The sequence below is a fragment of the Mustela erminea genome, chromosome 16 (assembly GCF_009829155.1).
Source record: "Mustela erminea isolate mMusErm1 chromosome 16, mMusErm1.Pri, whole genome shotgun sequence".
Lineage (NCBI taxonomy): Eukaryota > Metazoa > Chordata > Mammalia > Carnivora > Mustelidae > Mustela > Mustela erminea.
In genome coordinates this window covers 59,076,898-59,102,863 of record NC_045629.1, presented here as the reverse complement: position 1 = coordinate 59,102,863, position 25,966 = coordinate 59,076,898, and the positions used below count along the sequence as shown (strand labels likewise).

General features: G+C 33.6%; 1 protein-coding gene across 5 annotated transcripts in view; it reads left to right on the top strand.

Annotated features, from left to right (window-relative positions):
* The window catches only part of CSMD3 (CUB and Sushi multiple domains 3), a 1,246,643-nt gene that overhangs the window by 1,061,859 nt on the left and 158,818 nt on the right, over positions 1 to 25,966 (top strand). For 3 of the 5 annotated variants that reach the window (XM_032316321.1, XM_032316319.1, XM_032316322.1), the window contains 4 exons: positions 7,149 to 7,262; positions 7,760 to 7,855; positions 9,422 to 9,625; positions 21,725 to 21,849. In XM_032316321.1, the coding sequence (XP_032172212.1) occupies positions 7,149 to 7,262; positions 7,760 to 7,855; positions 9,422 to 9,625; positions 21,725 to 21,849 (539 nt within the window). The remainder of the gene's footprint in view (positions 1 to 7,148; positions 7,263 to 7,759; positions 7,856 to 9,421; positions 9,626 to 21,724; positions 21,850 to 25,966) is intronic. The other 2 variants (XM_032316320.1, XM_032316323.1) reach the window with 1 other exon arrangement.

The window sequence follows — 25,966 nt, the reverse complement described above, 5'->3', positions numbered from 1 at the left end:
ATGAGCAGAGGTAGTGGGAGAGGGGGAAGCAGGTTTCCCGCCAAGAAGGGAGCCTGATGCAGGGCTCTATCCCAGGACACTAGGATCATGACCTAAGCCAAGGCAGATGCATAAGGACTGAGCCACCCAGGCACCCCATAGATGATGTTTTGAAAATAAGTAGCACACTACTTTGATTTGGGACTGATTTTAAATGTTCTGTCTTTTGGTGCTTTTGAATAAGTTGTTAAAATATTTCCATATATATATATATATATATATATATATATATATACACATATATATATATCACTTTATGTACTATATTATGTATAATATTTCACCCTATATATATGTATTTCATAAAATTGAGGTTTTAATTGGATACTTGTAATCATCTTTAAATGAGAATGATTTTAAAATCATAAAGTATTCAAGTGACCATTATATCCCAAAAGCAACCTTGGAGTTTTTTATACAATAAGCAGTTTCAGAGTCAGAGCATATAAAGAACAAAGAGTACTATATATATATGTTACTAATTGAAAAAGGAATTATTTTGCATACATGGACATTTCTATAATATTGTCTTGAAGTATTCATATGAGGTGAAAAGTATGAGACAAAATTCATATAAAGGTAGTGAAACATTTTGGTATGTCACCAACAGTCATTTTTTTATGCTTGTACACATAATCAGGTACAGTTGCAAATACGTCTTTGATGTGAGTCTCATTTCTGTTCTGCTGGTAACGTGAGTGCACATGTGTGTTTTCTTCTGTGCCGTGTTGGTGAATAAAATGCAAGCTGAGCAAAACAAGGGGGGACTTCTTTACAATTTTTTCACAGAGCAACTAACCAGCTGAGTGCCTAATACAATCAAAATGAACCCTAGAACACAAAAGAATGTATAGATTTTGAAAAGGATAACAGGCATGTTGAGAAACGTGCCGAGATCTAATAGGAATTTACAATATTTTTCTTTTCCTTTTCCTGCCCAGATTCCCCTCTGTGGGGAACTATTTCTTTTGTGATAGTATTTCAATGCTTTTGCAACAGAGGGACTAGGACTTAAGATGAAGGGAACAAACTAAAACAAAGTAGAACGCTCTCTCACCTTGCTCCCTTTTTCTTAGTCCATATAGAAAACTACTCATCCTACTTTCATATTCCACCCAGAAGGACAGAATGTAAAATCAAGTGACAGAGAAGAGCATAGCCATTTTGAAATCATGAGTTCAATGAACCTTGATTAAAACACCTGGAATGCTCTTCTGACCCAATTAAGTCTACACGTTGTTCTAAATATGCATGCGTGGAAAGGAGAGTATGAGGGGGAAAAAAATACGCTATCTAACCTCGACGGTCAATTAACTTTTGCCCACCACTGAATTTTCAGATTGAATTAGTAGCATATATATTTACAAGGCTAAGATACTAATAGTAGTAACTAATGCATCCTACTGTGTTCAGGTGCTTGTTCGGAGTGTTTTATAAATATCGATGTCCTACGAATGTAGGTACTATTATTGTTCCCTATTTCATGGACGAGGAAGTTGAGGCATGGAAAGGTGAAGAGACTGCCTCGTATCCTGAGTCCTAGATTCAGTCCTAAAGTCCAATTCCAGAATCTGACCCAACTCTTCATTTGCTAGTTTTCATATATCTTTATAGGGGCATTCCAGACCCATAGATTTGTGATTTTAAAGCATTAGTCCATCTAAATCTAATGACAGTCTGTCACTGCCCTTAGAGACCTACTTCCTTGCCTTCTTCTACCAAATCTGATCCCTTTTACAATCAAAGCAAGTTTGAATGAGACCTGAATTTACCACACACTCTTAGACATTTAATTTTACCGTAAACAGGAATGGTCAGATCAGCTCCTTTCGTCATGGTCTCATCTGAGTCTGAAGGCTTTTTTTCCTTTTAAAACTAGTGTGCCATTGGGATACTCTGTGACTGATTCCTTCCTGAGAGGAAAACAAAATTGACAAAGGCAAAATTAAAACCCTTCTGTGTTTGCATAAACTCAATATTTATTTTTAATTCGATAACTTCAATCCTAATCACTGAATAACATCAATCGTGCCCATGTTTGTTTTATTATCCTCATTTAAAGTTAATTGCTAAATCAGTGAGCCTCTGTACAATGAATGCCCTAGCTAGTTATTTTGATGGTACAAGAATTAAGTGCAACTTCCAAGTTTCTGACTTGCTTAGGCAACGGTGGAACACTCAGCAACAATCGAGAGTAGAGAACTACTTATTTATGTTCTAAACAAATGCACACTCCTCTGGGCGCACAGCCATACCGTGCACGATGTCACACCTCACCCGTCTACTGTGCTGTTTTCCACCAAGATACTTCCACCAAGATACTGCAGACTGCTGGTCTGCAATGTGCCTTCTAGTTCTGGAGATGTGTTAATATTCAGGAATTTCTTTATGGCATTCCAGCCACCCTTTCATCGTTTATTGATGTACATTTGAAATGGCTAAATTAAGCAGAATGGATAGTCTCATGACTTAAACAAATGTGGCTAAAGGAGAGATGGCAGAGTTGGTGCAGAATGAGGAAACAAATGTTTTTTGAAACTTAGTTAAATGAGCACTTGCATCATGCAAACTGTCTCAGTAGATGGACCCCTGCCTTTCTATCCTGGTTGGATAGAATACTGTAAAAACTAGATGTCAAATAAACCTTGCTTTATCTACAAAGAAAAACAGATAAACACAATGTCCTGTCTCATTCTGAGTTTCTTTGCTCATGGGGGAGCAAATGAACTAGGAAATTTTAAAGTTAGGGTGAATAGCCTATCAATCTGATCTAAATGAGAGGTTTTCTCTATTTAAGTGATTTAAGCAGACTAAGTGACATTTAAAAATCTAAATTGTAGGGGTACCTGGGTGGCTCAATTGGTTAAGTGTCTGTTTTTGGGTCAGGTCATAATTTTAGGGTCCTGGGATCGAACTCCGCCTTAGGCTCCCTGTTTCTCCCCCTGTTCCTTCTCTGTCACTACTCTCTCTCTCAAATATATAAATAAAATCTTTATTAAAAAATTTAAATTGTAATTTTTTTTTTAAGATTTTATTTATTTATTTACTTGTCAGAGAGAGAGAGAAAGCGCGCACAAGCAGGCAGAGTGGCAGGCAGTGGCCGAGAGAGAAGCAGGCTCCCTGCCAAGCAAGGAGCCCCATGCAGGACTGGATCCCAGGACCCTGAGATCATGACCTGAGCTGAAGGCAGCGGCTTAACTGACTGAGCCACCCAGGCTTCCCTATAATTTTTTTTTTTTTTTTTAATGCAGCCTAGAACACCTCCTACATGTTGCCCTTCTGTGGTTGGTAGAGGACTAGCTTTTAAGAATGGATTAAATGATTAGCACAGCAATGATCTGCATTAAAAGATGTGCCCAACATGTCTTATTGTTGGTTTACAATTAATTTAATTGGCTGACTTAATATCTTTCCATAGGTAAAGATAAGCTGCCACCTGAATGACTACAAATACAGTTAATGGGGTCTAAGAGAAAGACTCTCTGGACCAGTTGGCTTTCTGACCCCCCTTGTTTCTGGTACCTCATAGAATAGAATCAACAATATTAGTTAGATTAGCAAACTGTATTCTAGAATAAAATATATGGAAAATAAGAGGCTCAGAAGTAATTTCAGAGATAATAAATAGATTCTTTGCATAGACTGATTTGTAGGGGTACTTTACATGTTTATTTCTGCCTTATTAGGCTTCCCTTTTCTTCTTTTTTATAACTTGCAGTAATACACATATAACATTATAAAATGGATTTCGAAAAAAGGAGTTAAAACATTATTTTTAAGATCTATCATGCTTAAGAAAGGGGAAAAATTTACGTAGAGTGGTGCTTCCCTTAAGAAGCAGCTTAGTGTTTATAGCCTATTCTAATAGCCTGAGAACAAAGTCCTTTTGATATTCACAAGCAGATCCCCAGAGAGAGGGAAGCTGCCCTGGAGCTGAGACGCAGAGAACTTTGTGTCTCTGTTGGAAACTAAGAGAAAGAAGACAGAGGGCTCGCTAATCATTTCAGATGGCCTAATCAGCCCAGACTTTGGGGGTTAGAAATAAAATGATGGTCCAGTCATTAGACTGAGGTATGTAGATCAGTGTTTTTGTTTTGTTTTGTTTTTTAAAGAGAGTATAAGTTGAGTCCCATGCAAATATAAAGTAAACATGTTATAAAATTTTTTTTATCAAAAATTGTATTTAACTCAGGAATTAAAGAGGGTTTTAGTAAATACTACAGTGGTTTAATATAGAATTCAATAGCCAAGTATAGATCAGTGGATAGAGAGGCAGATCGATACATAGATATAGAGATAAGCATGGAATGCTGAAATGAATTTACAGGTCTGTCCATTGGACAATAAACCATTGCATATGCCACCGCCCCCCCAAAACACAGGTGACCCAGAAGGGTAGGCTAAAAAACATCTCACCGAACACAACATCCAGTTATCTTTTGATCCATCTTATAGTGTTTCACAGTATTTTCCTACAAAGACCTCAACCATGCAAAGGGTATAGTGGCCCTTCAGAATATTTTAGAAGCAGAAGACCTACTGCTGTGTGAATGTAAGAAAACTAACTAAATAAAGACATTTGTGGATGGCCTGGGGAAGCAAAACACAAGGTTTACCAATTAATTTTTGAGGTTTCTAGCTGAGAAATAATTGGTTAGGGCTCTTAACGTAATTTAATGAGGCAATACTTAACCTGGTAATGTATAGGAAATCATATCACTATGCAGGTGTTCTTGATTTTTCAAAATACAGAAAAGTTATGCAAAAATATACTTTAAACTTTTACTTTTCATATAATGGCTTAGTATACTCTCAGAGTAACTTTTTTTTTTCCTAATAAAAGTTATTTTTAAGTTAAGATTTCCATTGGGTAAGTTATTGCAGTTAGAGCCTGTTGAAGAGTAGTAGCTTACTACTAGTTTATAAGTGCTTAATGAGGCTGGATTCAACACTCCACTCCTTATTCCCTGCCCTTCTCAGTTCTCCCCACTGTCATCTCAAAATGAGCACCACCAATTGCAGGCGTAAGTTACTAAGGACACTCCAAGGGCATGCCCCACAGTTTTCATTACTTAACATGATACAAATATGCAGTGTTTACGGCTCTGTTGTTAGAAGTTACCCTTTTAACATACCTAGTTCACAAGTGACACAAAATTCTGGTCTGTCTGTAGGAAGGTAATAGTTGTGAACAAGAGGTCTAAAAACAAGAAAAATCATTGTTTTTCCTTTTTTCCTTAGAAAAACCCTTGGATGACTGTTGTTGTTTTGTTTGTTTGTTTGAAGGGGAGTTGTTTTGTTTTTTGTTTTTTGGGATTTTTTTAGATATTGTTTGTAATGTGGTGGTTTGCTTGGGAATTGGGCATGTTTCCTAAGGAAATATTTGAAATATTTGGCAGAAGGAGTTAAACGATGTTAAATTTAAGTAGTTTCTTTTTCTTATGTCTTCCCAAAAAAGTTACAGAGAAAGAAGAGTTCATCTACCAAGAGCCTCGTTGCACAGTGTTTTTAGCAAAGTGCCCGTCATTAGACTAACACAATTGCGGGCAGTGGGGGGGACGACACTTGGACAGGCAATGACAACATCTGCATTATAGTAGAAACTTTTCAAGACACTGTTGAAAACAGATCAAGCACCAATCTAAAAAAAAATGCAAAAACACTTAATATTTTTTGGAATATTTTGGAAATGGCTCGGAATTTGGTGGACTAATATATGGGTCTTTTAAAAAGGTCTGGACTGAAATGTCATATGACTTGTAAACTATTAAAAAAAAGTAGAATGCATGTAACTGATTCAATAGAAACATAAATGTGTTTTCATAACTTCTAAGAAATGTTTTCAGGAGGATTATTTATGAAAAATAGCACAGGAATGTGTAGGAATTGTTCAAAGCAACAACTCTGTCTCTGCCTTCATTTCCCTTTACCGCACAAAGAACTGGACTGAGATCACCAGCTTATTTTAGCAGGCACGAAAGAAAAAAAAAGTGTATCTTTGTTTACAGTATTATGTGTATGTGTTCACATGATAAACTCAGCATGTTTCAGATGAATTAGGCTGTCTTCAAGACCATCAGAGGATTATCATAACCTTGACTCAAGTGTAAATTATAATGAACTTTAAAATATATATGTATAGTTTAATTACAGTAATGTGATTTTGAGCTTATAAAAATCACTTTGTCTTATCATTATTAAACTTAAAAAAGTACTCTTTTAAATGCCATAATTTTTCTATTCAAAAAGTGTTTTAAGGATAATTTTTTATTATTTTTTTCTTTTTTAAAATAACCCAAAATACAAGCTTATTTCTGCTCTGGAACAGGTTCTTTCTTTTAAGTTATAGTTTGGGTCATTTCTACATGTAAAGTTTACATATAATTAAAGGAAAAGTACAAAAAAGAGACCTTTATAAATATCTATTGATAAGTACTTCAGATCGGTATTTACCATGAAAAAACAACCATTTTGTAAAATTATATATCTCAATAGCTGAGGAATTTTAAATTATATTTCTTGATTTTGGCAAAATATTAACAATGCTTAGGAATCATTGTCAAGTCAAAATGTAAACTAAACACTGTACCTTTAAAGTATCTTGCTGATATTTTTCCAGTGAAGTTATTACTTATACCAGAACAGCATTTTAAAAGCAATTTAAAGAAATCCCCCTAAGTTAAAATATTGTCTATCTTATATAAAAGAGGAGAAAAAAATTAGAAAAAGAGAAGAGAGTCACAAAGTGAAGAGAACGAAACTACCAATGGGAAAAATCAGAGTTATCGTAAAGTATTAATCACCAACCTTACGGTTTCTGATCTACAGATAAATGTTATACCCATTTAATTTATTTTTTTAAAAATAGTATTTAAAAAATTTTATTGCTTTTAGGCCATGGTCATTACCTTATGACCTGAGATATGTGTGTTAGGCATATCAACCAATTGGCACCTACCCTCTTTTAAAGGTAGAAAAAAGATGAGTATTATATTGTAATACTTTGTTCTCTCTCTCCTCCTCTTTCTATTTTTTTTTTGTTGTTGTTTTTTGTTTTCGTTTTTGGATGGTTGGTGATTTGTTTGCTTCTCCTGGTTCCTGTTGATCAGTGGTGTTTGGCCAGTTTGTATTTTTCCAGACATCACTCCACGATGTTGTTGAGGTGTATGATGGGCCAACTCAGCAATCTTCTCTGTTATCTTCCCTCTCAGGATCCCATTCAGGTATCCTTTAATAGAACTGCCATGCATCAGTTATTGATTAAAGACTGACTTTGATTGGTATTAGAGTGAAAGTTGAGATTTATGTCATCCATATGAAAAATAAACTGAAAATAGAATCACTCTTTATTTTAAACAAAAATAGAAACACAAGAAAACTCAAACGCTTGAGAAAAATATAACCAACTATTTTGGGGGATTGTAATCAAGTAAATATAAAATTTAGTCACTGAGTCTGTGGTATTTAATGTAATATAAAATATTTAAGGATTATTTTTGAAATGAGACAATATGTATCAAAATGTAATAAAAGCCTTATGGTAAAAAGGTTGAGATTGAAACTGAACCCAAAGAAAATATATTGTCAGAGGTAGGCTATCTTAAAGTAATTTGATAGAACATAGATTGACATTTTCAAATAACAGTTTAAATTAATATAATTTGTTAGGTTTACTGAATGAAATTATTTATGATATCTTAGTGTTTGTTTTGTTGAGTAGGAGAATCACTTCCACTGAGTTCAGGTAATCAGATCACAATTCGATTTACTTCAGTTGGACCAATAACAGCTAAGGGATTTCACTTTGTTTATCAAGGTAAGTGACCCTGTAGCCTAGAAACACACTAAGGAATGATATCAATTTCCTCATGCTATGTTCAGAATTATTAATGATGAGATCCTCATAACCATATAGGAGAGATCAAAGTTGGTTTTAGTTGTTTTTTTTTTTTTTTAAGTTTCGCCCTGTTCCTCCCGCATCACTAGAAAACTGTTAATTTGACCAAAGTTAAAAGTGACCTTTTGTTTCCATCATCATTCTCAAGTATGATTTCCTTTCCTTCCAACATATTGTTTTCAAACATTTTTTTCTGACAACTCTTCACTCTCTGCATCTTCTATTTTTCCCATAGCCTAGCATTCTAAATTAAAAATGTACAGCATTTTGTGCTGATGTACTTAGACAAGCAGGGAAATCATTATTTCATTCTAAAATTTTAGTTTTTCATTCTCTCAGGAGATTCCAAACTTTCTTCACGGCTATTAAATATTTTTGTGCAATTGAAAGCTTATTTACATAGTTTCTTCTCACCTTTTATAGACAAGCTTCAACATTATCATTAAAATATTAAGGGCTATAATTTGAAACATTTTGTTTTAATTGTGTACGAACATGTAGTATTTATTCTTAAATGTAACTTGAACTTTATTTTTAAGAAATTTATAAACATACATGATTTGATACTTTTATTAACTTTATCCCATTTATAATGTCTATAATATTTTACTGTTTCATTTTTAATAGTATTCCTTCATTAAACAGTATATGATATTATGAACTTAAAAAGGCACTATTACAAGTCACATAAGAGGAATCAGTCTATTTGGAATTCATCATATCATTTTTTGGGCTGTTGTCAAACTCTTTAATCCCATCTGTATGTGTTTTAAAAAGAAAAAACATCCTGTTATCATTCTATTTTACTAAACCAAAAAAAAAAAAAAAGTCACAATCGAAGTACATACCTATAAAAACTAAAAGCAATTTCAAATTTGATATTGTATGATTATTAAATAAAACTTCTATTGTTGTTAATCTGTCTGACTTATACTTAGCTTTGAACATAATTATATTCAATAACAAACACATTTTGAACAATTAAGTTTGTGAACAAACTGTGAAATTAGTACAATGTTTATTTTCTTTTTTAAATCTATGAAATACTGAAAAATAAAATGTGACATTACCTCATGTAACCTGACACATATTGGAACATGGTATCCTAGTTTAAAAAGAAAAAATATATCTTTCAGTCATCATCCCGTAAATGGAAATACCTAATTCAAACTATTTTGTTATATTAATGAGTTTAGTAAAACCAAAAAAAAAAAACAAAAAACAAAAAACTTACTTGGTGTTGTTTAAAGGATTAAAAGTAAGATGTTTTTTTAAATTAAAAAATCTTGATGACAATAGCAGTATTCATTTTAAATTATATTTTTTCTGTATGAATATTAGAACTTTTAGAAATATATTCAAGTTGTTAATTTCAGTGCTGATAAAAAGTGAAGATTTCTTTGAAATTTGTTTAAATAGCTACATTTTGAAATCTGCATTTCTCTACCAAATATGAAATTAAAATCAATAATTATTTGTACACAGCTGTTCCTAGAACAAGTTCTACACAGTGCAGCTCTGTGCCTGAACCAAGATTTGGAAGAAGGATTGGCAATGAATTTGCAGTTGGTTCATTGGTTCTTTTTGAATGTAATCCAGGATATATTCTCCATGGATCCATTGCAATTAGGTGTGATACTGTGCCCAATTCTTTGGCCCAATGGAATGATTCCTTACCTACCTGTATTGGTGAGTATGTAAACTTGAATGCTTTGTGACTGTACATATTTTATATCAAAATTAGTTATCTTGCATCTATCAATAATTCTATTTTAGATCTAATAGTTATACCTTAATTTTTAAATATTCCGTTAGTTATAATGTACCTAAATAGGACAAGCAAATATGGATATTTGCTGTAGTTCAGATATAATGTGATCAATGAAGAATATTTTGTGTTGAATTAGCTGGATAGTTTCCTCATTTATTGATTTAGATGTATGAAGATATATGCACATATTGCCAATAACACAAAATTTGAATGCTACTAATATGGGATTGTTGAAATAAACATCTCTAAAATTTTATGCAGAGATTCCTAAGCCAGTATGTAAAGAATTTATATATCTTTTAAAGATCTCAGAAGCTGATTTTTTTTTAACGTATTCTATTTTGGTATCAAAATAATTACAAAATATGCATTAGAAAATAAATCTTTTTTTTCTTTTATCTATTATTTGTAAATATGTGTAAAAAATACAAAATAAGAGATCTCATAAGTCTAAGTGATACATTTTTGATGAGTGGAATACATACAGTTAGCCAGAAATCTAATTGTTTAAAACTTCATTTTTGCAAGACTGTATCTAATTTAAATTGGTAAATAGAATATACACTTTCTACAATTATAAGCTCTTAATCCTGTCAAATTATATTAAACAGATTAAAATAGTTCCTAAACCACAAAAAATTTAGAATTTTATATTACTTCAAGTTCATTATAATGACTTTTGGCTCCTGTATAGTTCTATAGATATGGAAAAGTTATGCTAGGAAGTTTATTACTCTTTTGTCCGGAGAGCATATCTGAAAATTATTTTCTTTGATTACATGGTATAATGTTATTTTTTTAAAGATTTATTTATTTGAGAGAGAGAGAAAATGTACTAGTGGGGAGTGAGGGACAGAAAGAGATGGAGGGGATCTCAAGCAGACTCCACACTGAGCACAGAGTCCAAGGCAGAGCTTGGTCTCAGGACACCAGTATCATGACCAGACCGAAATTAGGAGTCTGATGCTTAAATGACTGAGCCACATAGGTACCCCTGATTATACAGTATTATTTTAAAAGAAGAATGGTAAAATTTAATCTCAGGTTAAGAAATAGCTCTTGCGAATTGAATTTTTTCATTAAAGTTATATTGGTATGTGGTTTACAAAATAAGGGGAAGAATTATTTAAATAAAAGATAAGCAAAATTTTGTTTTTATTTTAATAATCCCAATTCCAATTTTTCATAGAGTGACATGATTGTATATATGCACACATATACACTTATAAGTATATAAAATATATTTTACTTATTTATTTTTAAATATTTTATTTATTCATTTAACTAGGCAGAGAGGCAGGCAGAGAGAGAGAGAGGAGAAAGTAGGCTCCCTGCTGAGCAGAGAGCATAATGGGAGGCTTGATCCTGGGATCCCGGGATCACGACCCACCTGAACTGAAGGCAGAGGCTTTAAGCCACTGAGCCAGCCACCCAGATGCCATACCTGGAAAGAAATTATGTGCATCAATATTTTTAATTTTTAATTTTTGAAAACATATTTTACCATATTTTAACAGAGATTTAATATAATGTTAGCTCATAGTTCATTAAACTAAAGTGTGCTTTCAAATTGTGAATCAATATACTGATTTTCTCTGAGGAAGGAGTAAATTCTGTTGATACCATTTATAGAAGATGTAATTGTTTAGGATATGTCTGCTCTAAGTATCATGTGTTTTCCATCCACATCAGGACATTATTAGTAATTGTGCTAAGAATATGGTAAAAATCAAGGCTATTATGAATATAAAGTAAGGAAGATGGTTGCGTGGTCTTCCTAGGAAGTTGTTATCACCAGCCCCAAAACAGAAACAGCTAGCATATTTCACAGGGCATTTTTCTTACACCAAATATTTTAGTTCTGCCCACTGTAATAAGTGGAATGGGAGCTATTATTCTGTTATTCTTTTCTTTGTTGAAAACTACCTATAAAAATAATTTAAATCAGTAGAAGGCTATAAATGATTCTTCAGCTTTCTCATCTTTTAGCTAAATAACCACAATTTCTGATACCATTAGCAATTACTTAATCCTTTCTGTTTGCCAGCTTTCATGCTGAGCAATTTACATACATATTTAATGTAATCCTTACAGCAAACCAATTGGAAAAGTTACTTTAAGAATTTACAGTTGAAGAAACTGAGTTTTAGGGAGGTAAAATAGTTATTTTTAAACTATCAGGACATAGTGGGTGGTGGAGCTGGGGCAGTAACTAAATTTTTCTGACCCCATACCAGCCTAAATAATAGAGGACTGCTTCTTTTTAGGTTTTGATTTATAAGCTAATTCCTTCTTAATTTGATATCTACATTTTATTTATAATGTGAGATTTCTTATCCTATTGAAATACATTTTTGACAGTCAACAAGTACAAGAAAACAAATCATTGGGAATTAATGTCCCTCCAGTATTTTAGCTAGCATGGAACTGGGTAGGGTTAATGGAACCAACAGATCTTCCCCTTTTTGTACTTTTATACTCTCATAAAGACAAAACAGATGTTTCTCCTTTTGAGCCACAATATATGTGGACTTCATACTCTTATAAAATAGTAATAAATAAATTATCCTAAACTAAAGACCATGAGCTGAGAGAAATGTTCCTATATGTCTATGCCAAAATTAGTCATGCAATATGCATAAATCGGAAATTACATTGCTTTAAATCAGCTTAATAATTGAAGACAGACACATGATAATAATAAATCTCTTCAGCCTCACAATAGATTTTTTAATATTTCTCTATAAATATCAAGAATCAGTCATTATTTCTGTCTCACTTTTCCCGGTAATTATTTACATAATTTGTGTCACTTTTACTTTATTTATGTAGGTATTGATAGAAAATATCAATACTGTATAATAGAAGGTAACTAGGTAAGTAACTGTCTTCATTTAGTTTCATATACATAATGAAAATTCCTTGAAAATATTCATTTTTTATAAAAGTAGAATGATACAATGACATCTGGCAATTCATAAACTAGCTCATTAATCTTTAAATATCATTGCTCTAGTTTGAGTGTTCAGAGAACCTGTTATCAATGCAGAGTACTGAAGTGTAACTTTATAAATTATCTGTTAAAGGTTCTATTTGTCTATTTATCATGTTAATGGGGAAAATTGTAAATAATCATGTAAAACCGAATAAAATTCCCACAGCTGGGAAATCTAAGTTCTTAGTATAAGGGTTAATTAAGTCTTGGGCAATAATAGTCTTGTGCTCTGACTTTAACACTGAGATGTGGGTGAGTCACTACATGATCCTGGAAAATTTACACAATTTCTTATTCTCAATTGTCATATCAATAAATCAAGAATATAAGAGAATTCCCTTGTAGGTTTATTGTGACTATTAGTTCTTAGAATCCAGTAAGTACTCAATAATTAAGTTGTTTTTGTTGTTTCCAAATCTTCCCTCACAGAAGCAGGAGATAAAACTTTAATTCTAAGGGTATTGGATCTAGAATATAGAATTGACACACAGTACTGACAAAAGGCTTGATATTATTGATTCTCATTTGTTGATATGTTTTAATAACATTTTAAAGTTAATAAATGTAAAAACTATCTTCCACAGGAGATTTTTATATCTTTAAAAGGCAAAACACATGGACTCTTATCATCCTTTCCAATTTAATAATTTAAGGTCCCTTGAATGTAACATTTTTTTTTGCACTTAAAGCTTTTAAAAAAGACATTGGATGACATATAATAACAATTTTCTTGAGAATAATAGCAGTTATTTATTAAAATAAAATAAAATATTATTTATTAAAATAATAAAATATTTATTAAAATTAAAATTAAAATAGCAGTTATTTAAAAATTGTTATTAAAATATTAATTTAATAAAATATTTAATTTTGGGAGACTGAAATTTCTTTCTACCAATTGCCATATTTAAGGACAAATGGTTGAAAAGGAACTGACTTAAAATAAAAGGCATATGTTAATGATTTGGTTTGTTCTCATTATATGTGAAAGTATAAAATTAATGAAGTTAAAATTTAAACAGTGGTAGGGTACCTGGGTAGCTCAGTTGGTTAAGCATCTGACCCTTAATTTTGGCTCAGGTCATCATCTCAGGGTGATGAGATCCAGCCCTGCAATGGATTCCAAGCTGGGTATGGAGCCTGCTTACAATTTTTTCTTTCCCTCTGTTGTATTCTCATTATCAAAAAAAAAAAAAAAAAGAAAGAAAAAAAAATTAAACAGTGATTAATACGACTGTAATTGGTTTTGACTATGTATATTTAACAAAAATTTTCATTCAGACTTTCCTTCTGTTCTTGAAAAGTTAAAAAACTTGATTATTCAAAGAAATTTCTTTTATCTATGAAATATGAAAAATGAGACAGGGTTAGAAGAAGAGATAAAAAGACATTAAAGAAGGAATAAAACCAGAAAAATGAAAGAAAGGATGTTTCAGCCGGCGTGACAAATTGACCAGGAAACGTGAGGGTTAAGAGGATGGTGAAAAGAAATTAAGAGACAAAGAGATGGGGGCAGGAGGGACACTGGGGAGGATGTCCAACAGTGCTGATTTTATTCCACATCTTACAAGCATTTACAAAGCAGACTGCAATAGGAGGAGTAATACATCAGTACTTAGTTGATGACGGGAAGTTCCTATAACAAGTTTACGTTAACTACAAGCCAACCTCGTGATGCCAGGTAGTCTGGGCTAAAGCCATTAGCAAGACAATCAACCAGGGAGTGGGTTATGGGAGGTACAGGAACAACAAGGACCAACTAAGAATTCATGACCCTGACCACATTATTCACTTTTGTAGGGAGAGTGTGTGAGAAGTCATGTAGGCAAGCGCACGACACATAGCATGGACCCTTTCTCAGTGTTACTCAACTTTCCTGTCCTTACCCCATTATCAAGGTGTCCAGACTTTAAAGGAGACACAAGTCAGGGCCTGGTTTGATCCTCGACTCCAACCATGCCATAGCCTCCAACAAAAGGATATTTTAGGAATAAGAAAAGGAAAGAGAGAAAGAGAGAAAAATAATATATTGTGGGATAAAAAGAATACAAATTCTAAACGCTAAAAATAAAATATCTTTATTTAAAGTGGAAGAAAACCCCTATATTATTACTAAGGTTTATGTTTTTATCTTAATGATAAAATTGAGTCCAAAACTAGAAGGGTGATGATTCTAAATGGCACTCAGATGATAACTCAGTTTAGGGTCTACTATTTGGTCTAACTGCCAAATGAAAATATACATATTTTTAATTGTATATTTCTATTTTTAATTAATATTTCTATTTTTAATTGTAAATATTTTTAGCTTCAAAATGTTCTGAATAAAAATAATTGTGTCTTAAAATATTCAAAAAAGGAAAAGGTTAGATGCCTTAAAGATTCAACTATGAGAGTCAAATACCCAGTCATCTTTAGGTTAGTATCAAATCATTATCTTTAATTTTATTTGTTTTATTTTTAAGATTGCATTTATTTATTTATTTGAAGTGGGGAGGGGAAGGAGCAGAGGGAGAGGGACAAGGAGATTCTTGCAGATCATAGAACCCAACGTGGGGCTCAATCTCACAACCCTGAGGTCATGATCTGAGCCAAAATCAAGAGTTGCTTAATTCGTGGATGCTTAACCTACTGAGCTACCCAGGGACCCCAAAGCGTCATCTTTAATTTTAGTTCATCATCAACATTTGTCATGAATAAAATATTAATTGCCTCAAGATCTTTGAACATTCTATTTCTTCTGCTTGGAACATGCATTCCCAATTTTAGGCTTACTACATCACTTCATTCAAACTGATAATCTTCCTTGAACATCCTATCCAAAATAATTTTCTGCTACCCAAGTTCCATTTATTCTATGCCTTTACCCTGCTTTTCTTTAATGACAAACATCCACCATATTACGTATCGTTTGGGAGATTTTTGTCTGTTTTTGTTTTTTGTTTATTTTGTTTTGTTTTTAGTTTCTTAGTCTTTCTTGTCCACCTCTGTCCTGACACTATAGTTTTTATGTTCTTCCAAAAGAGGACCTGGCATATAATACATAGTCAATAAACATTCATTCAGGGAATGGATTTTAGCAATTAGCTATGATAATTTCCTGAATTCTTGTAGAGGTCAAACAACTGGACAGTTTCCCAAGTCCGGGGGGCATGTATTTTCAATTTCAGGCTTTCTTAATTAATTTTTTCTATTTGTTTCAGGGGTACAAGTCTGTGATTCATCAGTCTTATATAATACCCAGTGTTCATTACAACACATACCCTCCTCACCAGATACTGATGCTCTTGCTCACTTTGCTTGCTTAGACCTTTACAAGCATTGGAAGTTTGGAACTCTTCTGAGACTATTTCTGTAGGAAAGAGCAAACAATAGATTTACATATGATCTGGGTAGTTTTATTCTGAGAGAGAACAAATTCTCTTTTTACTCTTTACAGTTTAGTTATCATCTTTGACAATCTATTTACCAGATTTTATAATTGTATTTTCTCTATGTTTACTATTCTGTGAATACTCAATTAACAACTTAAGCCAAGTGAGCATCCATCTGAAACCAAAAGAAGGCAGCTTTCCACATTCCTAATGATTTCCATCTCCTCTGCATTATTTTAGTTTCATGGTTCTTACTATGGTTACCAACACTTTCCTTTTTTTTTTTTTTTTTTTCTTTTGGCTATAGTAAAACACAATGAAATGTTCCATAATTTTGCAAAAACTGACAGACTAAAATTAAACCGTTGAGTGAAAAACAGCCCCATTAGTCATGACAGATGGGTGGTCCTTACAGTTAACATGGTCAAATACTAAGGTAGGGGACCTACAAGTTTAAATGACCAGTATCTAAGTGATACTTAGTAATTGTGCACAAATCTGTCATATCCAGCCATTCTTAGGCAAATTATAATAAAGTACAATGATATTTTGATAAGAACATTGGGCTTGGAATAAATATAAAACTGAAAAATATATGCCAAAGACTGAGTTTTTATCTTCCAAATTTGACCTTGTTACACTTCAGATTTCTTAAAATTTTCAGTCTCATAAAACACCAAGCTGTCCTCCCTCTGAGACTCTGTGATTCAAATAACCCCCTGCAGCCACTAATAGCTCTGACAATATATGGCCTAAGGCATAAGTACTTTTGTTAGTGGGAGGTCTTTTTTGAAAAGCCCCTGAACCTGCCATTTATTGCCCTTAGGCAGAAAGTCTTCAATTAGCTGCTTATCCCATCACCTTTATCTGGTTGCCTCCCCTCCCCCACAGAAACTTCAGAATCTCAGAAAGAACTACTTTTACTTGTATTTTCTCCATGACAACACCCCATTTATATCATCTTTTCTAGAGCAGTAGAGAAATTGATAAGGAAATACAGGAGCTGAACCCTCATTCACTGATTCATTTATTTATCCATTTACCCATCCATGAAAAGGTTACTCAAAATAATAATAAATAGGGGCGCCTGGGTGGCTCAGTGGGTTAAAGCCTCTGCCTTCAGCTCAGGTGATGATCTCAGGGTCCTGGGATCGAGCCCCACGTTGGGCTCTCTGCTCAGCAGACTTCCTCCTCTGTCTCTGCCTGCCTCTCTGCCTACTTGTGATCTCTATCTGTCAAATACATAAATAAAATCTTTAAAAAATAATAATAATAATAAATAGCAATTAGTATTTATAAAAAAAACTATTAAGCATTTTCTTTCTTTCTTTTTTTCTTTCATTTTTCTTTTTTTTTTTTTTATGTTGATACCAATACCAGGAGGTAGATAAGATTGCTTCTCTTAAGAGAGCATAAACTCTGTGGTTTACAGATAAAAGTAAAATCAGGGTTTGAACACAGGATGCTTGTCTAAAGCCCATTGCTCTTGTAATCCATATGTTATATAGTGTATTACTGATCAGTAGGGATATATGTATCTTTTAAAATAGGAAACAAATATTCAGATAAATAATATACATAGGAATTGAAACTTTATAAAATATCCTGTGTATAGTAATGTATAGCTGGGGATACTTTTATAGTATTTTTATACACAATAATATGAAACTTTGTATTGTTATATATGGCTTATTTAGGAAATCACTGGGAGAAAGGAATAATGCAGAAATGATGAACAGGAACGTATAACCACAATATATACACAGATATCACAGATATACAACAAGTCTGTCAACAGTTTATTCACCAAGCATTTACTGAGTGCTTACCAAGTATCAATCTCTCATCTAGCTTTGAAGAACAAGATAAGATTCCTGCCCTTTTGGAGTTTACATTTTAGTAGAGGGAGACTGAGCAACACACCAGTGATGTGTTCTCTTCTTTCAGATAGTAGTATGTACTATGAAGAAAAGTAAAGAAAGGGCGGAGGTCCCAAGACACCCAGGGCATGCGGCTGTTTTATATACAAATGAAATGAATGGAGGGGGTTATAAAATCTTTGAAGTAAACATGTGTATAGACTATGAGGCAGAGACAGATCTTGACATGTTCAAGCCACAGCAAGAATCCCAGGTATCTGAGGCACCTGGGTGGCTCAGTAGGTTAAAGCCTCTGCCCTCAGCTTAGGTCATGATCCCAGGGTCCTGGGATGGAGCCAAGCATCAGGCTCTCTGCTCAGCAGGGAGCCTGCTTCCTCCTCTCTCTCTCTGCCTGCCTCTCTGCCTACTTGTGATCTCTGTCTGTCAAATAAATAAATAAAATCTTTAAAAAAGAAAAGAAAAGAAAAGAATCCCAGGTATCTGGAGCAGAGTGAATGATGGCAAGCATGATAGAAGAGTCTGGGGAAGCAGAGCAGAGGCCAAGTCATATGGACCCTCAAAGTATGTGGGACGCTTGAATTTTCTCTAAGCAGTGAGAGAATTCATTGAGCTACTTTCTAAAACATCTCTGTAAGGAGGGATGGCATAGGAGCACGAGGATGGAATGGCAATTGCAATAGTGGAGAGGATAAGCAAGGGTAATTTTGATAGGAAGGTCATAGTCAAGGATGAGAATTGATAAGCTTCGTGATATACTTTTTTAAATGGAGATGGGAAAGTTTACTGATAGGTCGACCATAGATGTAAATGTGAATTTGAATCTAAGAAAAGAAATTAAGATGAATGAATCCTAGATTTTTGGCTTAGAGCTAGGTGATAGTGACATTTACTGAGATGGAGAATTGTATAGATAAAATTTCAAGAGCATTGTTTTAGACTTATTAGTTTTCAGAGGCTTATTAGGCAGATTATAGCAGGATTCTGAGCAAAAGTCAGAATTTGAGATAACAGACATGTAGTAGTCCTACTATATCGATGACATGGAAATAGATGGCATTTTTAAGTGATGTTAGAAAGAAAAGAGAAGACAGCTTAGGTCAGAGAGTGTACAACCTTTAAAAGATCAAGGGAGGAGGGTAAGCTACAAAGAAAGAAGAGAAGAGAAAAGAAGAGAAGACAAGAGAAAGAAAAGGTGAAAGCAAGGAAAGAAAGAGAGAGGAAGGAAAAGAAAGAAAGAAAGAGGAAAGAGGACGGGAGGAAGGAAGAAAAGAAAGGAAGGAAAGAAAGAAGAAGAAAGGATAAGGAAAAAGAAAGGAAGAGAGGAAGAATAAGATTGATTGTATCACCAGTGGTATAGAAAAAAGCAGGCTAATATGGTGTCTTTGTGGCCAAAGAAAGGCTCAAGGTAGATGAAGTGATCAAAAGGAGGAGATAATTACTCAGAGATTGAGCAAAATGCAAATTAAGAATTGAATAACAACACATTACAACAAGAGTATTTTGGTGACTTTGGCTTAGTCATTTCAATGGAGTGAAGACAAAAGACTGATGAAATGGATGGAGGACAGATTGGAAAGTGAGGAACAGGGGATTTGTCACTGGAGCAGCAGGGAAGGAAACCTTAGAATGTGAAGGGTAAATGAGTTAGACTCTTGGCGCCACAGTGAGCAGAGTTCCAGACAAATAGTGAATTGCTTCATCTTCTCAGACTTCAGTGTGTTGGAAGAGCCTAAAATTAAGAATACATGAAAACATAACATGAGCTATACCATAACAGAGCTCTCTAGGAAAGAACTTGGTGCTATGGAAAACTGTGGGACACTTAACGAATACGGGTGTTAGCAAAGAAGTAAATAGGTAAAACCAACATTGAATGACCATGGATGGTAGTGCTTGCTACGTGGGAGAAGGACATACCAAATCACTATTAAGAGAGTATGTTAGTTCAGTAGGTTGAACTGGGAAGGGGGATCGTGATGGTGACATATTGGGAAACCATGAGTACCTATAAGCCTGAAGATGCAGTTAGAGACTGATAAAGTTAGCTGTATTTATCTTTAGAATTGACACTACAGGGAGATTTTTTGAAGGATTTTCAACAGTGAAATAACATGATCAAATTTTAATTTTAAAAAGGTCATTTTAATAATAACGAGACATATTACATGGATAGTATAGCCACTGTGACGAGGCCCATTGGTATGATTACTGTAGTAACCGAGACAAATATAAGAGTCAGGTAGGATAATGCCAATGTAGAAGACCAACCGTACTTTCTTTGAACTCAGAATCAGCACTTTATCAATCATTTATTTTTAATCTGTTTTTGGGAGTGTATCTCTATTATAGAAGTCTTATAGAAGAATCTCTATTATATTCTTCCATTCCTAGCACGTCATTTCTTAAGTCATCTAAAACTGTTGACTTTTTGTTTAAAGGACCTATTTTTTTTTCCTGATCCATTTAACCTGAATTAATACAGAACGCAATAATATAAAATTTTAGGAAATTACAACAAAATAATTTTTTTTGAAGATACATTCTTACGCTATTAAAAACGTTTGTAGTACTCTTCTGAGTAACTGCCCTATGCTTTTGCATTAGGCTTTGGAAGCAGCAGAAAACTAACTTTTTAAAAAATTATTATAAAAGGTATATCCTGATATCCCACTGTTATAATGAGACAACAACAAATGCTCAAGCATCAGAGTGCCAGTGGTATTTAAAATAATAATAGTTGTAAAGGAAATAATAAAAGGAAGTATATTTTATTGACCTCTCCCTGTGTTCCAATGTGCTAGCTTCCTTATGTACATTATCCTATCTATATATTTTTCACAAAAGCCCTTTTTTAAACAACTGCGTTATCATTTCACATACAACATTTCTGAGTTTCAGCGAGTATAAGGAACATATCTAACGTCACACAGTATTTAACATTGTAAGATAAGTCATGCCCAGAGCCAAGCTGATAGAAGGTAAGAGCATTTTAAGATTAATACTTAGTACTTTTAAAAAATGATAGAGCCTTTATTGACTTCAGAGCAGGTCTACACATTTTTTTTTTCTTGTCTACTGTACTGGCAATAACCAGACTGGTCCCATATCAAGTTTCCTCTTCCACCAAAGGACATGGACTATGGAGCCAAACTATCAGTATTCAAATTTCATCATCATCTCTTACTAGCTCTGTGATCTCAAGCAAGTTATTTAATTCCTTAGTGATTCTATTTCCTGTAAAATAAAGAGATTATTTATATCTCATTGGATTGTTGGGAGGCTTTAATGAGTTAAAAATCTGTACACTGCTTTTAAGAGTCTTAGGCAAACAGTAGGCTCTGTATAAGTGTTGCTATCACCTTGATTACTCCTGAAGAAATGCTATTACTCTTTAAAGGATGCATATAGAAAAAAATCATAAATATAAGATAATCCTTCAAAAAATTCCATTTCTAGACATGAGCGATTTTAATGCAAATGTACCATTGCACTTTTTAGTACTGGAGGTGATAGTCTGTTATTGAGTTAATAGTTGTATGACTTTAGATATGCCATTGTAAGGTTATTCATTCATGTCATCTAATTATTTTTAAAAGTTTTTAGGGAGAAAGATTTAATTTTCATTGTTCTTATGAGTTTTAAAAAATAGTAAGATTTGGCTGTGTTTGCAGTTCTAGTATCTGTCTAAGATGTTATCTCTGACCTTTTCTCTTATTTTAATCCTTTGCATTAGAATTAACTCCCTCTCTTGAATTGTTTTACTTTTAGTGCCCTGTGGTGGAATTTTAACTAAGCGCAAAGGGACTATTTTGTCTCCTGGATACCCTGAGCCTTATGACAACAATCTGAATTGCGTATGGAAGATCACAGTGCCGGAGGGAGCTGGCATTCAAGTAAGGAAATTTAAATTTTTCTCCTTTTCATTGTATGTTTGAAGTTAATCCTCTTCAGAGATGACAGGTTGCAGGTTACTTCTAAAGGTTTAGCCAGTGCTTTTCACGGGCATGGTTGAACGTGAATAGAAAGATACTTATTAATTTTCCCACCTGCAAAAAACAGAAAACCAATTCAAGAAGGCATCAGCAGTAGGAAAAAATATGTTGCTCTACATGACATGGAATCATGGGGTAAAGGTTGTTTATTTCAGAAGTTTAGTTGTGTGTCCTTCTTGATACAGGTTTTTTTTCTCTCTCTCTTCTCTGCCATTTTAGCATGTTGACTTAGTTCTCAAGCGTCTTTTCTCATGATCTTGAGATGGCTACAGAAGCTCTAGACGTAACAGCTTTACACAGCAATGGCCAACAGCCAAAATGGAATGTTTCTATCTTACATACCTTTACAGTGGTTAAAATTTTTTTTTTTTTAGAAATCCTTCCGGTAGACTTTCCCTGCTGTACTATTGATCAAAATTGCAAGCAGATCCATTCCTAAGCCATATACTGGCCAGTAGCAAAGATTTATTATGATTTGGCTCAAACAAATCAATATTAAGTACCTAGATTAAGTAAGGGTCTTGGCTTCCTCTGATGTGTACTGTCCTCATTTAGTTGAACAAAATCAGTTCTCTGTTAGCAAGGCACATGGATGCTTGTCTGTAATCAACATGATATACCATATTATTGCAACTGGGGAAGAGAAATTTGACTTGTTACTCTGTTTTAGAAGGAGGTTGTTTCTGTATAATTTGATGGCAATTTACTCCTGAGTCTGTATATATTCCATGGAAGGTAATTATTCTTCACAAAATATTATATAATCTATATTTCATAAAAATAACTTGATTACTTCTCCAACTAAGTCATAAGGTTTTCCTATGGAAACTTGAGATATCTATTAGCTATGGAAAACATAGCCAAGAAATCATTCATTAAAACTGAAATTAATAGTATAATTTTTAGTTAAAAAAATCGCCTTTTTGAATTTATCTTTGTAATTTTTCAGAAAATTAAAAAAAATCACTTGACAGGTGCTAAGAATAAAATAAGTCAATAAACCAATGTGAAAATATGAAATGTATTACAGTGTTTTAAAGGACATTAAAAAATGAAAAGACCTTAGATCTATGCTTTTATTCTTACTAGCTGTGCAACCATTTTATGGCCAACCTGTAAAATTCTGGGAAAACAAGTAAACCCTATCTCATGACCGGTAGAACGAACAAAGGTTTTAGAATTGTCCATTTTCCAGATCGTATAGAAAATCTGAAAACAGGTGATAACTTTAGAACCTTCATAGAATATTTGCTATTTCATGTAGTTGTAAGTTTATGAAGGTTATCCTAGAGCTTCTAAATATTATCAACTTGTCCCTTTCTGTCTCAGCTTACAATAATAATAAGAAAGCAAACCCTAGCATTTCCCCTCTAATCTCTTTTTTGTTTTGTTTTGTTTTTTTGTTTTTGAGCCCTGCAATGTGGCTTTAGCATTCAGTGCTCTAAACGAGCCACTCATAGTAATCACTGAGGACCTATAGGTCGGTAAATGCATTGTTTTGCCCATTCTACTTATTCTGACATCAGCATTCTAATCACGTCCCTTCTCTTGTCACTCTTAAAACATGGTTTTCCTCCTTAGTTTTCACGGTACCAATACTCTCTTGGACTTTGTTTTATTTTTTACATCAGAAGCTCTTCATTCTGTATCTAGGAACATGGTCTTGTCTTTCTACTCACCACATCAGATACAGCGCTTAAGAGATTGTGTGGTGTTTGTTCATCTTAACTTACACCATTTTCTCTGCCATTTAATCTACTTCCATGTCTTTGGCTGATGATCCCCAGGACCTGCATCATAATAGACCATCAGAAAACATTTTTTTTTTTTTTAATGAAGAACTGAATAAATATTAGGTCTCAGACCTAAATATCTAACCCAGACCTTTCACTTAAGTTGCATGTCTTATATCTTACTGCCCACGGGGCACGTTCAGCTAAATTTCTTGCTGGAATTTCAAATTCAACCTGTTCAAAATTGACCTCGTGATTTTTTCTCATTATTATGCAACTTCTCTAGTGTATTCTGTCTTGGAATGAATCCTTCATCCATTCAGTTGCAGAAGCCAGAAATCTTGATGATTTTTTTTTTTCTTCTCCTACTTGATACAATGAAATATGTCAGTGTCAGGTCTGTCTTTCATAAATCAAGTAAGTCTATTTCTCTCCATCCAAATTGTTACCGCTTAAGACTGGGTGGTCGTCATCTTTCTCTCAGGTTCTTTTTTTTCCCCAATCTATTCCTCAGAGGGCAAAGAGAATAACCCCAAATTCAAAACCCAACAATGCCACTTTCCTGCTTATAATACTTCAACTGTACCCTCTATCCTTAACTTCTTGACAAGTTGATTATGCCTTTGTGCTTTGTCCTCATTTCTTATCTCTTCTGTTTACATTATTTTAGTTTTTTATGAAAGCTCTCTTTTGCCTTTGGGCCTTTGTGCATGTTTCTCCCTTTGCAAGCAACACTCTTCTTGAGTTTCCTTTATTTGGCTTATTCTTAGTCATCATTTCTGTCTCAACTTAAAACAGTTCCTGTGAAAGACTTTCCATAAACTTGAGAAAAGGTTAAGTCCCGTGCTGTATGTTCTCATAGGTCCCTGTAATTTCTTTATTATAACACCCATCACATTTTACTGTTATAGCTTACTTAATTATCCGTAAGCTCATGAGGGCCCTAAGTCTGCTCTGGCAGCTAGCACGCTCAGTAAATATTTTTGGAATGAACCAGTGAATACCTCCCCAAGCAGTGGAGTTTTGGACTATTTCAAGGAGTTAAAGCAGCATGATGAACTAAGACCTCTGAAGACAAAGGACATTGTGTATCACTTGTCCTAGCCCAACACTGCTCAAAGTTGGACTCTTAATATTAATAACACTATAAAATCTTCCACTGAGGAAGAATTTTATTTAATGATCACACATTAGAAAACAGGATTTGAATTTAACAGAGCATTTATTTATCAGACTTACAGAGTGTGAGGTGTACTAGGTTTTTAATTTTAAATACTCTAAAGGACTGCCAAACTCTTTTCTTCTAATTAACCACTTATATGTATGGTAATTTTAGACATATTCCTAAATCATAGGAAATTATATAACCTATGCACACACATATGTAATATGTGATTTATATTTGAAATTTTACTAACTTTGCCTAAAAGCTACCTGACTACTATAGCAGGTTTAAAGCAATGCTTATTTTATTTTATTCAGTTAGGATGAATATCTGGGTGAATTAGGAATTATATGAATATTCATCAAATTCTCTCTGAGATGAAATGGGATAACCAGTGGTGGAAAGAAGAAACATTCAAATATGCTGAAAAAGGTCCAGATAATATAGAGTGATAGAGCTATCTTTAGAAATAGCTTCAATAAATGGAGTGATTTGTTATACTAGGTTTACATGAGAAGTTTGTAGGGACTAGTGTATTCATTTGCCTGTCTATTTTAGCAAAGTCTATTGATGGAGAATTCCGAAAGGGCTATAATAACAGAGTTATCAAGCAGAAGAACACTCGTTACTTAATTGTGTCAATTTGTAGAATGATCATCATGAGTTAATATAATCTAGCAAGCAAATTAAAATGAGATTTGAATGTCTATATGAGGAATATCTGGTTTTAGTGATTGGAAATTCATTACCTCATAAAGCTATCGTGTTGCCGTGATGGACAGCTCCATCGAATGCAAGATTTTTCTTAAGGCTGAATAAATAGCTGCTTTTTAAAAAATCTTTTACTTTGACTCATATTGGGCTTTTTGTCATTGTGGATCCTCAGTCATTTACTTGAGTCTCCCACACCTTCTGTGTTTATTATGCCAAACTACATTCACAATGTGCCCAGACTCCAAGTGGCAAATTGTGTTAGTCTTCTGTGGCTGCAGCAAATTCCCATGCACTTGATGAGAGCTTAAAATAGCAGAAGTTTACATAAATAAGTAAATAAATAAATAAATCAGCAGAAGTTTATTCTTTCAGAATACTGGAAACTAGAAGTCCCAAAGCAGTTTTC